The following is a 15441-nucleotide window of genomic DNA, read 5'->3' as shown; positions in this document are numbered from 1 at the left end:
TTATATATTAAAGTAGCAAAAAAATTGCAAGCAACCTAATGCACAATAATGTAATTTAGATAATAAGTGAACTTTGATAAATAGCTTGATAGACAAGTAGTGGTTAGGAATTATACTTACGAATTCTGTAGAAAAACAGAAAATACATTCATATACCCATTATGATTTTTCACTTGTAATAAAATTAAAACTAGGTATTAAAAAAGATGAGAAGGAAGCATGTCAAAATGCTAACAGTAGTTGTATTGGTGGTGAAATAATGAATATCCCCATCTCACTTCTAAAATGTTGTGATGTAGTTATACTGTTCCACTTGATGGTTGTTGCCATTTTGGGGAAAATTAGAAGCACTTGATTACTGTATTTGTAGACTTTATGCCTATGTAAATGGAATATTACTTAGTTTTTTGTTGTAATACCTTGAATTGTTTATTGGTGCCAGGTACTGTGCTAAGTGCATTACATAGATTTTCTCATATAATCCTCACTGCAACCTTTTAAAGTTTGTAGTTATTTTTAGTTAGTAATAGTGGAGCCAGGATTCAAACCTAAGTTTGCCTGATAAGAAGCAGTCTTCGTAATCTGTACACGAATACTTTCAAACACAGGTGAGGAAAAGTCATTATTGGAACCTGTTTTTCTTGGACCTGCCCTCTAGAGATTCAGATAGAATAGGTGGAGTCCAAGAAACTGCAGTTTAAACAAGTCAGGTGACTGGGATATAGCTACCTTAGAACTACACTTTGAGAAGTCAACACTTGACTGTGCAGCTTTTTATCAAATAACCAATGTAACATCGTTGACTCGCTTAAGGGGAAGTTTAGAAATCCATTTGTCTTTTCTTCTGAATCTTGTAGCTTTTTGAGTTAAACTTGAGCTCCTGATAGTAAAGTGATGACTCTAATAGTGTTATTCTTGTGTCACAGATGAAGACTAAGGGAACAGAACCACTTTTATATTTAGATTTCTTTTACCTGAGGGAATCTAAATGAAATGTAGACTTGTTCCTGTTCTACGGGGCTTTCACTTTGTGAATAGAGCAGTAAGTTTGTGTGCTTTTCAGTTATTCTCTTATGTGAGTTAGTTCTTCTGCTTGTCAGAAAATATGTATTGTGGAAGAAGAATAATTTTACTAATCTAGAATCAAGTTTATAGCAGTATACTCTGAATAAATAACTGCACAGTTCCTGTCAAATGTGAGGGGAACCCATTTGACATCTTTACAGAACTAGTCAAAAGATTAGAAAGGGAGTACACATTTTTTTCCCCACTTTAAAATTGAAGAATGATATGATGTATGGTTATAATGCATTTCACTAATTATTGCTTTAATTGTGTAAAGGCATTTCTTTTGAAGAAGCTCCTGTTTTCTTCTGAGAAGTCTTCTTGGCGGGATTGTTCAGGTATGATAGCTGTCTTTTAAAACTTTCGCTTCCTCCTCTGTTTTAAGAGATGATCTATGCAGCATTCATTGGCAATAGTTTAATTAAGATTATCTGAGAAAAGTAAGTATCAGTGGGAATTTTTTTTCCTGAGGTTTCCTTTTAAAATGTTTTTGAAAGTTTCATAAACAGTGACTCCATATTTCCAAATTTGGTTTTCTAACCAGGGGTTATAAGACATGATGGTATAACTAAGGGAAAAACCTTTGGCCTCTTGCTAAAACATGGTGCATTTCCTAGAACTGTTAGGTGGCAGCATACAATAAAGAATAGTCTTTTTTTTTTTTTTTTTTTGGGGTCTTATTTAGCTGTGGGCAAGACCTCAGAATTATCATTATATTCCTGCATGTTTTAGTGTAATGCTTTACACAATGCAAATACTGCAAATAATTTTGGATGAAATTGCAAATGAAGCTGTCGTAGCTTCTGTAACATGAGCTTCTGTACCCAGAGAGATGTGTGGTGCCACCTTATAATAACAAGAATTTGCATTCCACGTGACAGTTTACAAAGATCTTTCCTTCACTTACACAATTTCCTGTGAACCTCACAATAACTTCTGGAAGAAGGTAGGACATATTACAATCCCAGTTTTGTATCTAAGGATGTAACAGCTTACATTCCAAACCATGACTGTAGAATCTACTAATGATTTTGAATTTAAGAGTTAAGGGATCACTTCCATAAGTTTTAAATTAATAGGTGAAATACAAAACAAATTTTAGTAGAGAAGAAACTATTTGAGATACTGTTTTTGAAATGAACTATTAATAAAATTTATACTGTTTCTTACACAGAACTATATTCACTTTGATAAAATATTTGTAAAGCATTGTCATAGGTGTCATAAATGCTGTGGTGATTATAAAGTGAACAGGTTAGTTCCTGCAGTTAAAGAACTGTTAATCCATTAGGAGAGACAGAAACCTCCTTGTATCATAAAATTTTTGAAAGTTTCAGAAAGTAATACTACTTCTTGAGAGTAATACTGCTTGAAAAGAGAGTGTGGCTAAGGTTCACAAAGTGATGGTCTGAGCATTTGCGCTATTTTCTGTAAAATTCTAATGCTCAAATCTGTGTTCTAACCACTGGCTTCTGCTGATGTAATGGATTGTGGTAACATATGTGCTGACGGTATCTTATCTCATTATTCTTATCCCTTTGGGACAGGGTGATCAAAGACGTTAGACTAATTCATATGTGAGGGGAAAAAAATAGACATTTCAACAGACCTTTACGTTGTGCTCAGTTCTGCAGTAAAGGAAACCTCATGGCTTAAATGCTACAGTTGCTAAAGGTTTAAGAAAGTGATGATCAGTGTCAGATTATGATCTTTCATAATGTTTAATTCTGCATTTTTCCGTATTCTTTTTCTACTTGATGGTTTTATTTGGATGGCTTTATTTAAAGTGGTGATATTTTAATCCACAAACGCATTGTTTTTCTAAGACATAATTTAAAATCTGTTTAGAGATTTTTCCCCCATTTTTAAAATGCTTGATTTTCATCATTAACCCATTCTTACTATTGTTACTCATGACAGAATTTGTTTTTCCAGAGGAAACCATTATAACTTATGCTTTGGTTATTTTTAGAGGAAGAGCAGAAGGAACTCCTTTGTCATACCTTGTGTGACATTTTAGAAAGTGCTTGTTGTGACCACTCTGGATCATACTGCTTGGTTTCATGGCTAAGAGAAAAGACAACTGAGGAAACTGCTAGTATTTCTGGGAGTCCTGCAGAGTCTAGTTGCCAAGTGGAACATTCTTGTAAGATATATTTTTATTTCCTGAAGTTTTTTTCTTGTTCCTTTGTTTTAATGAATCTATTGAATATTTTGAAGAAAAAATTACTTTAAATTTTCATAACATGTATTCTTTTCTAGCTTGAGCTTAATTACTGAGCCTTAAGATTTTTTATTTCCATTTCATTTATTTTAACTACTAGAAGATACTACGTTTTTGCAAAAAAAAATGCATCTCTTAAACTTTTAAAAGTGTTCTGGTTAACTTCTGCTTGATAATAATCTCTTTTGAGCTTTAGAACTCTTATTTAGAAATAATGATACGCTTCAGTTTCAGATGCCTTAATGTTTTGCTTTGGTATTGTAAAAGCAGATTTTTTTTGACATCAAAAGATTTCATAAATTTATCTTTACTTGCTTCCCAGAGCAAAGATGGGGACATTTCTCTTCATTGCAAGCTGTTTCTTTTCCTTCTGAATTATTTGGATATTTTTATACATATAGATTATTTTAAGGCAATTTTAATTATGCCTTAAGTTTTTCATACCTTGATTGAAGATAAGTTAAATAATAGCTGTTTAAGTTAAATAATGGCTATTCTCATTGTTCATAAAAATTATATATTCTGTGGTTTTTAACTTTTGAAAATTCTTAGGTAATTGACCCAAAAGCTGCCAGTGTGAAATGGAGACAGCTAGTGGTATGGAAGCTAGTTAAGAGTTGCTTTTCTGATTTGCTTTTCAGGAATAATCTTGCTAGTTGATGGTTTTTGATAATTGGTAGTCCCAAGTGCTTATTAAATAAGTGACTTATTCTACCCACAGAGCATCACATTAACTATCATCCCTGTGGAAAGCTTTTGTAAAGAGATTACGTACCTGAAAGTACATTTCAATTGTATGGGATACACATTTTGCTTTCCATATAGTATTATCTATAAGGTGCTGTTGCCTCCCTGGACTAAAATGTGTCTGTGTTGTCAGTGTCTTTTTTCTCCTACCTCTGCAGTTAAAATGCCTTAAGCCTGGCAAATTCTAATAGTAGTACATTCGCAAGGAATAATTTTGAACATTTAAACAGCTGAATGACGCTTCCTTTTGAAGCCTTTGAAACATGGCCTTTCAAAAAGAACTTAACACATTTTAGAGTTTATAATGACATTTGAAGACAACAAATGGAAAACAGTCACAAGGATGGTAGTCCAAAGTGTCATTAAGATTGGTTTTAACATATTCTCCAGGTTTTACTGTGTGGATGTTAGCACACTTAATAGTTTCATTTAGGATATTAAAATTTTGAAAGAGGAATTGTTGATCTTTTGAAAAGGTATTTTAAAGATTATGTGCTTAAAGCCAGTCTGTATATTGATGTGTGAGAAAATAGTAAGATCTTTTTACATAAGTTTCCATTAGTATCTTAATAGTATACTGAGTGCGTTCTATGAAATATGCTATGCAGTTCTGTAGTGATAGGCCACATTGCTGTAGGTTAAAGGGCCTTATAATGCATTCCGCTTGGTACTTCAGTAACTAGATGGGCATATTATATTGAATTACCCTCTAGAAAATATTTTAGTAATTTTTCCAGTTTACTTTGTATCTCATTTTAAAAGTTGCCATGAAGTAAACCATATTTTAAATTTTTTTTAATAATGTATACATTTGAAATACTTTGTTAACTGAAAATTTGAGAATTTACCTTAGTGACAAATGAACTGTATTTATATTACAATTTTTATTCCATGTAACAATCTATTTTACCTGTTCTTTCCTTTATTCCCAGCTATGTTCTTTTTCTTGTGTTTTATATTTTTTCACCATCCCTGCCTGCTAAGCATTTTATTTTGCTTGCCTCTTTTCTCTAAATTATTATCTTTATGTCTACTCTTGTATTATACCCAGTAAAACTATTTAGATAATCTAACGTTGCAGAACAAGTAGTATAATTTGGAAAAGATTAGGTAGAATTTTCATTTTCTGAAAGTTTTAATGTAAAGTGTTTTCCCCTCTTGTTAACATTACTTTCTCTACAAACATTAATTTCATTGGCTTATGTGGTGTGTATAGTTTTGGCTTGTTGGTAATGCACAGTTGTTCGCAGTAGTGAATACTCAGGTTCAATTTCAGTTTGTTTCCCACATAAACCAAGAAATAACTTAATCCATTTGGACTGCTAAAGATTTTAAAACGAAATATGAAACACTTACAACTAGGCTTTGGAAAGCTAGCATAATGTGACATTTTAAATTGTAAATAAAAATTTAAAATTTTGACTTCATAATGAATCAATTTTCTTAACTCACCAGTGAGAATTTATATTTGATAGTGGTAAGATTTGCTTTATAAAATGTATGTGAAGTTATTCATTGTGGTAAATAACTCCCTGGAGCCAAGACTATCTGGGCTCAAGTCTCATCTCTGCTGTTTAATCCTATGTACTCTTGAGAGGATTTTTCTGTGTGCCTCAGGTTCCTCTTCTGTAAAATGGAGCTAAGAGGGTTTATATGAGGATTAAATGAGGTAAGACATGTAGGGCATTTAGAAAAGGGCCTGGCACTTAGTAAAGTGCTCAATAAACATTACCTCTGATTAAAATACTTTCTTCGATTTCCTTTGATTAATAAACATAATTTAAATAAGTTACTGAAAACTTTTTAACAGTTATACAAATAAATGAGGAAACAAACTTAAAGCTGTCATTGAACCTGTGTAGTTTGAAAGTGTTATGCCTTTTTATACATGTTTGTTTAATAATTAAGCCTTAAACCTAAAGATTTTGTATTATAAAAAGGAAGGTTAGCTCTGATGATATTACTTGGATTTATATAATCTGAAAGATTATTTAAAAGTGCAGGACACATTATGATATGTGAGGCACTGATTATCAGTAATTTTTCATACTTTATAAACTGCCCTAGCATAGCTGAATTGAAATGTTATTTAATCACCCTTCTACATTCTCAGTATTATATCCATTTTAGTAATATTCATGATAACAAAGATGTTGAAATATAAATTCATGTTATAATAAAGTTGAAAATAAACTGAGAATTTTAAGGGAGTAAGGAAATAGGGAAAGTTTTGATTGCTTGAAAGTATTTACAGCCTGCTGTGTGTATCTTGTGTCATTTATTTGCCATGTGTAGTGCTGAAAAGTGTCTTTTATGTATAGCTGCCTTGGCTGTCGAAGAGCTTGGCTTTGAGCGATTTCATGCATTAATTCAGTAAGTAACATTGGAACATTTAAAATACTTACTCTGTGGACACATTGCCACTTTAAGTCTGTTGATACTGTGGAAAGGTTCTTAGTTTTACATAGAAATGCGCTACTTAAACATAAATTTTAAATCCATTGCTTCAGGATTAATTTGCCTTTAAATTAAAATAGTTTGTAATGTATAAACTATGCTGAGTCCTTAATTAACTATCCAAATACGCTTTTTAAAAACATTAAAAAGCTTTTTCATCATTACAATGAAAAAAATCATTTTAGCTTAATGTTTCTGCGTCCTGAACAAATATAAAGATTTCTAGTAGGATAAATATTAGAATTATTTCTTACTTGCCAGTATCTGTTTTCTATACCTTTTATTAAGAATGCCGATATTTTTGTTAGAGCATTTAAAGTTTTTATTACAAAGTAAAAGGTAAAGATGGCTGTTGATAGAATTACGGGTGGCATTTGGTTTAAAATGTAACATTAATTTCTTTTAAAAGAAGCCACAAATGTGTAAGTTATCTTTGGCATTCAGATATTTGTTAAGTAATTTCTAGGATTTAAAAAGTGAAGTTTTCTTTGTGTTTACCCCCTCTTACAAGAAGGCCACTCTATTCTTTAAATAACTGTATATTATTGAAGAATTTACTGATGCCAGACAGTTCACCTAAGAGATGAAGAGGTTCCCTGCCAAGTAGGTGTTCTTTCTTAATGATGCATATCATATATAGTGATAGTTGTCAGAAATAGCTTTTGGTTTTAGTGGCTAAATTTGTATTTGAAAAATTTAGAAACGTCCCAAAAGTTTCCTGTTTGTATGTATATGTTTTAATGTATAAGAAAATTTAAAAATTTTCCCTTTTATGAATGTAGTTAATCTCATCATGATACCAATACTTAATTCTTTTTTTCCCCCAGAAAAAGATCGTTCAGAAGTTTACCGGAATTAAAAGATGCTGTCTTGGACCAGTATTCAATGTGGGGAAATAAATTTGGAGTATTGCTTTTTCTGTATTCTGTATTACTGACAAAGGTGTGTTCAAGAAGATTATTTTTCTGCCTTTGATTAATGTTGTTTAGTGCTGTTTTTCCTGCTGTGATGAGTAATTTTATTCCTGATGGTGTTTTTAAATTCTTAGAATAAAAATATTTTACGCTGAAAATGAGCTAATTTCTGTTTCCTCAGCACTCACTCGTTGCTTAAGCAGTTTCACCTCTGCTCTTTTGGACTACAGAGATTATCAATAATGTTCTGGTTGTGAAATGCTGTCAGTTCTTCCAAATTGTGTTTCCTTTGATCCTTCCGTGTAGCACTTGACCCCTTAACCCCTTCTGGAAGCTGTTTTTCACCTTGATTCCATTTCTTGATTTTGTTTTTGAAAAATCACTGTGTGAGTTTTCTTTGTATAATGTCTCACGATTCTTTGTTTTGTTTTCTTTGATAGCTTCGTTTCCTTCTTTACCTGTTACCTCCTGCTCTTTTCTCTCCTCCTCTAAATTTTTATAGTCCAGAAATTTTCTTCCCTGGATCCAGTATGCCTTTTATGGATATTTCATTTGCTCAGGTTACCTTTATATAGCTATTTAATAGTTCCAATATGTCCCCTTCTAGTCCTACTCTTTTTCCCCAAATACCAGTCTTATAGCTCTAGTAACGTGTTAGTCTCAGTTGACTATGCTATTAGATCTATCATGTCTGAAATCAAACTTCTTTTATTTGACAAATGTTTTTTGAGCATTGATTGACTCTATGCTAGGGACTATGTCTGTATTAATAATATGAGATGCATTTTTAGTGGTATCTATTTAGCATTGTAAAAAAAAATGGCCTTAATGGCATTAATAATTCCATTATGGCAGTGCGTTTTGGCGTTTGGTCTTCTGTCTGAACCTGTTAGATGGAATCAAGGGCATACTGTTTCTGGTAGGGACCATTGGCCAGAGACAGGACCTTGATGCATGAGGGCAAGTTTTCTATATGGAAAAGCTGGAGGAAATTTTTTCCAGCAGTGGGCACTGCAAGTATAAAAGTGTAAGGGATAGAGGGTATAATGCAGGTTTGGGGAGCTCTAAGTAGTTGAGCCTTACTGTAGCATAAGACACCAGAGAGGCAATTGTGGAAGATGAGACTGGGCACGTATGTAAGAAAAGACTTAGAATATGAAGGCCTTTCTATGTACACTGTACAAAGAGTAGGTTTCATCTGCTCAGAATTGGAACACAGTAAAAAGTTTGAACAAGGAAGCGACAAGATCTTTTTGTTGATAAAAGATATCTTAAATTGGGATAGGAGTTGTGATGGATGGAGTTGGTGTTTATAATATAAGACTAGAGTCAGGAAAACTAGAAAATTGGGTATTGAAATAAGAGAAGCCTAAACTAAGACAGGTCATGGAATGGAAAAGAAAGGGAGTATATTTAGAAATGTAAATAAATACCTATTTGGATTATTAAATAGAAATAAATAAGAGAACCCAAAGTGCTTAGTTATGTAGATGTTAGGAGTAGCAGTGATGGTGGTATCTAAGATGATTGGTTTCTTATAAGCTTTTCTTGACCGTTCAGTATTCTCCAACTTTCTTATGCTCAAAACGTTTGATACCTCCTCTGTTTCTTCTTTACAGCCAATAAATTATCATGCAAGTTGTCCTTCCTTGACCTGGTCTTTAAAATGATATCCCCTTTCTCAGTAGTGATTGTGTCACTTGTTGATAGTATTCATCTTGACATTATCATTGCCTGATTTGTATTGTTTACGAGGATGGTACATGCAAGAGCTCATGCTTCTTTGTTTCCCCCTGCAGGATTTAGTCATTCATTAAAAATCTTGGTTGTTAATTAATCATCTATTTAATTCTTAGAAATGACCTTTAATATGATAGAAACAATGGCTAAAGTTAAGTGAATAAACAATGAATGGCAGTTTATCTTTGTCCTTCTGGAATTGATGAGGTTACAATAAGTAGGTCTTCTTGTACTTATCCAGTATCTAGAACTTTTGGGAGTTGAGTGCCCTTCTGAAGGTTTAAAAAGTATCAGGAAATTGGTTTTTAAGAAAAGAAGGCACTTCCTGCTCTCCTAATTTGCATTTTGTCAGTATACATTTGAATGACCCATATTTGTGAGAAAGTACAATCAGAAGTAGACCTTCCATTTTATGTACCAGTTAAATAATTAAAATGCAAATTATTTAATGTTATATCTCTATCAGTATTCATGTGTGTATGTATTTACTGTAATAAGTTTTTACATGATCTAAAAAGAATCAGTTGCCTTAACAGGATCATATTCATTTAACTTTTAAATAATTCATTTAACTATTAAATAATTTCTCCTTTCTCCTATTAAAAGTTAATTCTCTCTCCTTGCCTTTTAACCAACAGTACATATTTCACCTGTGAGTATTCTTTATATAGAGTCCATGAAAGAAAATAAAAGATATTTGAGGAACTATTTTTTACAGTTATCTCAGATGCACCTCCATTTCAAATCTGAGTTACTCGTGGTGGAAAAGTTACTTAAATAATTGTATTAGTTTATAGTGTAAACTAGTCAGTTTTTAAACAATCATAATTTTCATTTTAGTCTTTTAAAATAAGTCAATGAATTCTTTGTTTCTTTAGGGCATTGAAAACATAAAAAATGAAATTGAAGATGCAAGTGAACCCTTGATAGATCCTGTATATGGACATGGCAGGTAATTAACTAAAATCTCTTGTCTCCTCATGTGAACTCCAGTTTTTAGAAACTTGACTTCAGATAAAACATGACTGAGTCAGGTAATTTTGTTTGTCAGTAGTGTTGACAGTACCACATGTATGGATTTTGAGCACTTCTTTGTTTTATGCATTGTTTGCTTGATGTATGAAATGTTAATTTCATTTTATGTATGCATTTATTGGGGCAAATATTTTGTTTTAAGATAACAGTGGGGAGGTATTTTAACAAATCCATTTATGATTTTTTAAATGATGAAATTTATTCATTTTGACTTAGAAATAAGTATATCTTTGTAAATGCTTCTCTGCTTGGGAGAAAAACATTCCCCATTTTCCTCTCGGACCACCCTCCTTCTCAAGCTGTTTATGGCTATTTTTACCAAAACTCAATGAAACAGTGATAGTTAACCTACTCTAATACGTGAGTCCTTCTTTTTAGACCTTTCTGCCTCAAAGATGAAAATTCATGTATCTTTCATCAAAGACAAAATATTAATAATTATATATTCATTTTTAAAGATTGTAAATATTAAGTAAATTATTAGTCTGTCATTTCTTACCCATTTAAATATATCTTAGATAAAGTTGTTAAATGTATGTGTTTATGTAGAACAATAAATACCACTGTGCTGATGTATTTGGTGATAAATTTAGCAAGGCCGAATATATAAAATGGAAAATGTAAGGTTTTCCCTAACTTTGTAAGTTCTTACATAATTTAATGTGAAAAGTCATTACTTTATACCTTGCTGTAGGAATTATTTGATTTGGCAACGATATTCATATTTAATTGCTTTTTAATATTTATTAATAGCCAAAGTTTAATTAATCTCCTGCTGACGGGACATGCTGTTTCTAATGTATGGGACGGTGATAGAGAGTGCTCAGGAATGAGTAAGTATATTCTTTGTTATGTTGCTCTCTTTGATGAATAATATTTCATTGGAATACAGCTGATTATTATTCATCTGTTTAATGGCTCTACATTACCTAGAAGTTAAGTGTTTTCTATTGGAAGAATCCTTTACAGTTTTCAAGGCACCATAATGTTAAGACCATTAATCTTGGAGCCAGGCGATCTTGGGTTCAAATCCCAAATGTATGACTTTAGTCAAGTTACTTCTCAGGCCTTTCTTTTTCTGTGGTATAAAACTGGGATTTACGACTCTATGTATAAACACAGTGCATATTTATTCAGAGATAGTACTGCATTCTTTGCTTAAAATGGAGCATTACAAAGCCTGGTGATGTAAAATACTTACTTGGGGTTTTTGCCTATATTACTTTTAATGTGCGTACTTCAAAACGCTGAGCAAATTTAATACTGACTGAGACTTTTAAATTACCACCTCTTCCACTACCACTTCCATTTCTGGTCTCAATGATTTCTTTCCTGTGGCTTTATATGTCGTCAGGCACATGGAAATGCATCCCATTTCGGCCAGTCCATTCCGTTAAGGAGAGCTGATACATAACTGAATAAAATTCCCTTCACTTTATTACTGGGTCAGTCTGAATTCATTTATTTATTCATTTAACTTACATTAAGTAACCACAGTGTGCCTCTCTGAAGTATATAGTATAGGACACGAAGCTCCAGGGTTCCCAGAGCTCATAGTCAAACAGAGCAAATATAATTGAGAAAATAATAGTTACCACTTATTGCTCCCATTGAAGTGATTCATGATCTTCCATTTGCATTTTTCTCAAATTCAGAAATGTGTAGTGAATTAACAGAAACATGAAAGGGTATAATATTAAGGAAAAAATCAGTAAAATTAAAACTTCAGAATTAAAAAGCACCAAGTACAACCCGTTTGACTGTTTAAAAAATTTAAGAACTAAGTTCACTTCTTATTTAATTCATATGCAAAATTATTTACTTAGTGGTGAGGTTAGAATAAGAACCAAGTTTTGCTGATTTCTAGTAAAGGTCAGACTTTAAACAGTGAAATTCGTGAACAAAAAACTACAAATTATCTTGCTCAGCTCTCTTTAATTGAGCTCATCCTATTCTTCAACCCTTAATCTGATTCATAGCTGAAAGCATTTAATCCTGTCAATGAAAAAAAATGTCATTTCAGTGTCTCTTGGGTAATATACAGGGTTTTTTGGTCTCTCTGTTTCTCTCTCACCTGGATGGCTTCTGCACACTCCCCTCTTTCTTCTTCTTCCAGTTGTTTCTGGACCCTCAGATATCTTATCTTATATGATTAGGGAGGCAGTAGGTTCTTGCTGAACTTGGGTTGAGGTGCCTCATCCCACTTGGCCCTCTGTCCTTGATACTTCTTACTGTGTGCTCTGGCCTGACCCTTCCCACACTGTCTTTAGCGCATCACTCTCTCTCGCACTTGGTACTCATCAGTGTGGTTCATCTTTCTACGCATTCTCCAGATTCTCGATAGCTTATCCTAGTCCCCAAACCAGAATACTCCTCTGCCTCTCTAGGCTTTTCCTCACCCAGCCTCTCGTAGACTGAGATGAGATAACTTTCATTCGCAGGACTAACAGTCAGAATGAGGTTTCAAGAATAGGAGGCTCCATGTCTGGGCACGGTGGCTCATGCCTGTAGTCCCAGCACTTTGGGAGGCCGAGGTGGATGGATCATCTGAGGTGAGGAGTTCAAGACCAGCCTGGCCAACACAGTGAAACCCTGTCTCTACTAGAAATACAAAAATTAGCCAGACGTGGTGATGCATGCCTGTAGTCCCAGCTACTCAGGAAGCTGAGGCAGGAGAATTGTTTGAACCCAGGAGGCAGAGGTTGCAGTGAGCTGAGATCGCGCCACTGCACTCCAGCCTGAGCAACAGAGCGAGACTCCATCTCAAAAAAAAAAAAAAAAAAAAGAATAGGAGGCTCCTTAGGCAGCTCTTGCCATGAAGTCGTTACTTCCTTTACAGAATATATTAGTCAATTATCAGTTTTGGTTCTTGAGATGTACACATATGTCATTTTTGTTTCTTGAAATAGTGCTTTTCAAGGCTGTCATCTTGCTGTGGACCTTTTTTCTGTATAGTTTGAAAGCCAAAACTAAGCAATAACTTTGAAATAGCTAACTTGGAAAAGAAAATAGGGTATATTTCTTGCATTTTGGAATGTTTATTTGAAGTGAATTTTCGTCATCAAACTTAAAAATGAGAAAAGTACCCCATTTGTCTTTCACTGAACCTTCTGGGTTTTTCCTGGATAACACATAGTACACATTTTGCCTCCCACTGCCAGGCTGATTATTGCTAGAAAAGAAACCTCGTTACAAGTTTTATTGGTTGGGCGTACTCTAAATTAATCCTACTTACACTCATTTAAACTCTTACTGCTGACTGCACATTGTAACCCTTTTTTCTACTCCTCATAACTCCTTTATCTACCACTGCTTAAGGCAGTGAATTCAAATCCCTTCTCCTCTTTATCTGTCTCTAACTTTACCTCTGCCCACTCACTCTCAGCTGACTTTAGAATCTCAAGTTGTCTTTTTTCAGCATATTCTTTTTTCCTGTTTTAGAAGAACTATATATCTTTCCAGAGTTACTGTTGATTCCATTTACAGTCTCTTCTATTAAATGTGACTCTCTTCCCTGGTCTACACAAAATTTAGGTGGCCTCTACTGCCTAAAACAAAAACCGTGATTTGTAACGACCAGGCAACAAACCTCTTTCTCTCCATCCTTTCACCAGCAGAATTTCCTTGCCTGCATTGCTAAAATATTTACTCTCTATGATCTGAAGTCTGTCTCATTTGTTCTTCTAAAGCAAAGACCTCACTACCTGCGAAAATCATAGCCTTTTCCTACCCCTCATTATCCCTGAAAGTGGCGCACTGCATGGCTCATTTACTAACTGTACCACGGACAGAAATCTTTGGATTAAAATCTCAATCTCAGCTGCTTCTCTATAAATGGGGAAGATACCTGCCTCTCAGGTGTACTGTGGAATTTAAAGAAGATGAACTCCCATACCATCTCACATATGTATTACAGCACTCAAGACTAACATGCAGTGTAAGAGGCAGTGTATCATTAAGTATGTTAGCTGTGTGGAATTAGACTACTGTGGTTGGAATCTCAGTTGCGCCATTTATTAAACTGTGTGGAATTAAACAAGATGCTTCACTCAGTGCCTCTTTCTCATCCTCCAACGGGAATGATTATCACAGGATAGTTAGAATGAGGTGAGAAAATGGCAAAAAAGAGATATTCATCAAGTCCTTAAGCACTGTTCAATCCATGTTTGCCACTGCTGCATAATGAGCACTCTTATCAACAACTGGTTCTCAAACTTGTCTGCACATCACAATTAACTGGGAGAAATTTAAAATCATCAGTAGTTGTAACTGCCCTTTATAGAAAATTGAAACACTTGAGGGCAAAGATTGGTTATGCAGCTTGCCATAATGTTTCTGATGTTAATTTATTCAACAAGCTTTATTTGAAAACCTGCTAGTTATGTGTACCTTACTGTCATGTATCTAATGAGTTGCTGAGTCTTCGAGATTCTCCATTCTCGAACTTTCTCTCACAGAGGCCAAGTGGTACCGCAGAACACTGTCCCATGGTGAAACAAGCAGACGCCTCGGGTGTGGCAATGGCACCAGTTAGTTTATGCCTCTGCTGTTTGACGGTGGGCAAACTGCTAAATTATCTGAGCCTCGGTTTTCTTACCTGTGCATTGAGGTTAAAAATAGACATATTCATATATGCTGCCTAGCACAAGCACAGAAATGCTAGCTGCTTTTTTCTTCCTTTGCCAAGTCTTTTGTAGTCTCATTACTCTCACCTGTCTAGACTATCATGCTGTAGCTTTCTATCTGTCATTCCACTCCAGTATATTCCACAAACTGACAAGTTAATGATTTTATTTTACACATCCTGTTAGGTTATATCTCTGCTCAGTGCCTTCAGTGACTCTCTTGCTAATGCTAGCCAACTAAAGGTTCAGCTTCTTAGCATTCAAGGGCCTCTGTGTTCCTACTCAACCCTGTGTTTATAATCTTTTACTAGTCTCCTTCACAAATCCAGTGCCTTAATCCACTGGTTCTCAAACTTGGCTGCACATCACAATTAACTAGGAGAAATTTAAAATCATATGCCAAGGCCACGCCACGTAGAGATTGTAATGGAGTTGTTGTCAGCTGGAATCTGGGCATTCATATACTTTTAAACAAGTGATACTGTGTAGTCAGGATTAAGAACCACTGTTCTATTCAGACGGCTCTGGCTCCCCGTCCTTAAACACAATGGTACTTTCCCCAAAATGTCCTCCTGCTCATTCCATCTGGCCCCATTAAAATGTTAACTCCTATTTAATGTCTCTCCACTTAACC

The 15441-nt window shown here is 34.1% G+C and overlaps 2 protein-coding genes across 4 annotated transcripts in view; both read left to right on the top strand.

Annotated features, from left to right (window-relative positions):
* LOC129047172 (ubiquitin carboxyl-terminal hydrolase MINDY-3-like) overlaps positions 1-15441 on the top strand; it is a 90460-nt gene that overhangs the window by 23542 nt on the left and 51477 nt on the right. Inside the window, exons 2-7 of one of the 3 annotated variants that reach the window (XM_063727495.1) lie at positions 1343-1403; positions 3038-3211; positions 6358-6409; positions 7321-7435; positions 10026-10099; positions 10936-11015. In XM_063727495.1, coding sequence (XP_063583565.1) covers positions 7379-7435; positions 10026-10099; positions 10936-11015 — 211 coding nt within the window. In that variant the 5' untranslated portion in view covers positions 1343-1403; positions 3038-3211; positions 6358-6409; positions 7321-7378. Of the gene's footprint in view, positions 1-1342; positions 1404-3037; positions 3212-6357; positions 7097-7320; positions 7436-10025; positions 10100-10935; positions 11016-15441 lie in introns of those variants that run through there. The other 2 variants (XM_054521999.1, XM_054521997.2) reach the window with 2 other exon arrangements.
* Positions 1-15441, top strand: part of MINDY3 (MINDY lysine 48 deubiquitinase 3) — an 87395-nt gene that overhangs the window by 20482 nt on the left and 51472 nt on the right. Inside the window, 6 exon segments of the mRNA NM_001131840.1 lie at positions 1343-1403; positions 3038-3211; positions 4969-6409; positions 7321-7435; positions 10026-10099; positions 10936-11015. Coding sequence (NP_001125312.1) covers positions 1343-1403; positions 3038-3211; positions 4969-5090 — 357 coding nt within the window. The 3' untranslated portion in view covers positions 5091-6409; positions 7321-7435; positions 10026-10099; positions 10936-11015.

This window comes from Pongo abelii, chromosome 8, assembly GCF_028885655.2.
Source record: "Pongo abelii isolate AG06213 chromosome 8, NHGRI_mPonAbe1-v2.0_pri, whole genome shotgun sequence".
NCBI classification, from domain to species: Eukaryota; Metazoa; Chordata; class Mammalia; order Primates; family Hominidae; genus Pongo; species Pongo abelii.
This window is presented reverse-complemented; position numbering and strand designations above follow the sequence as displayed.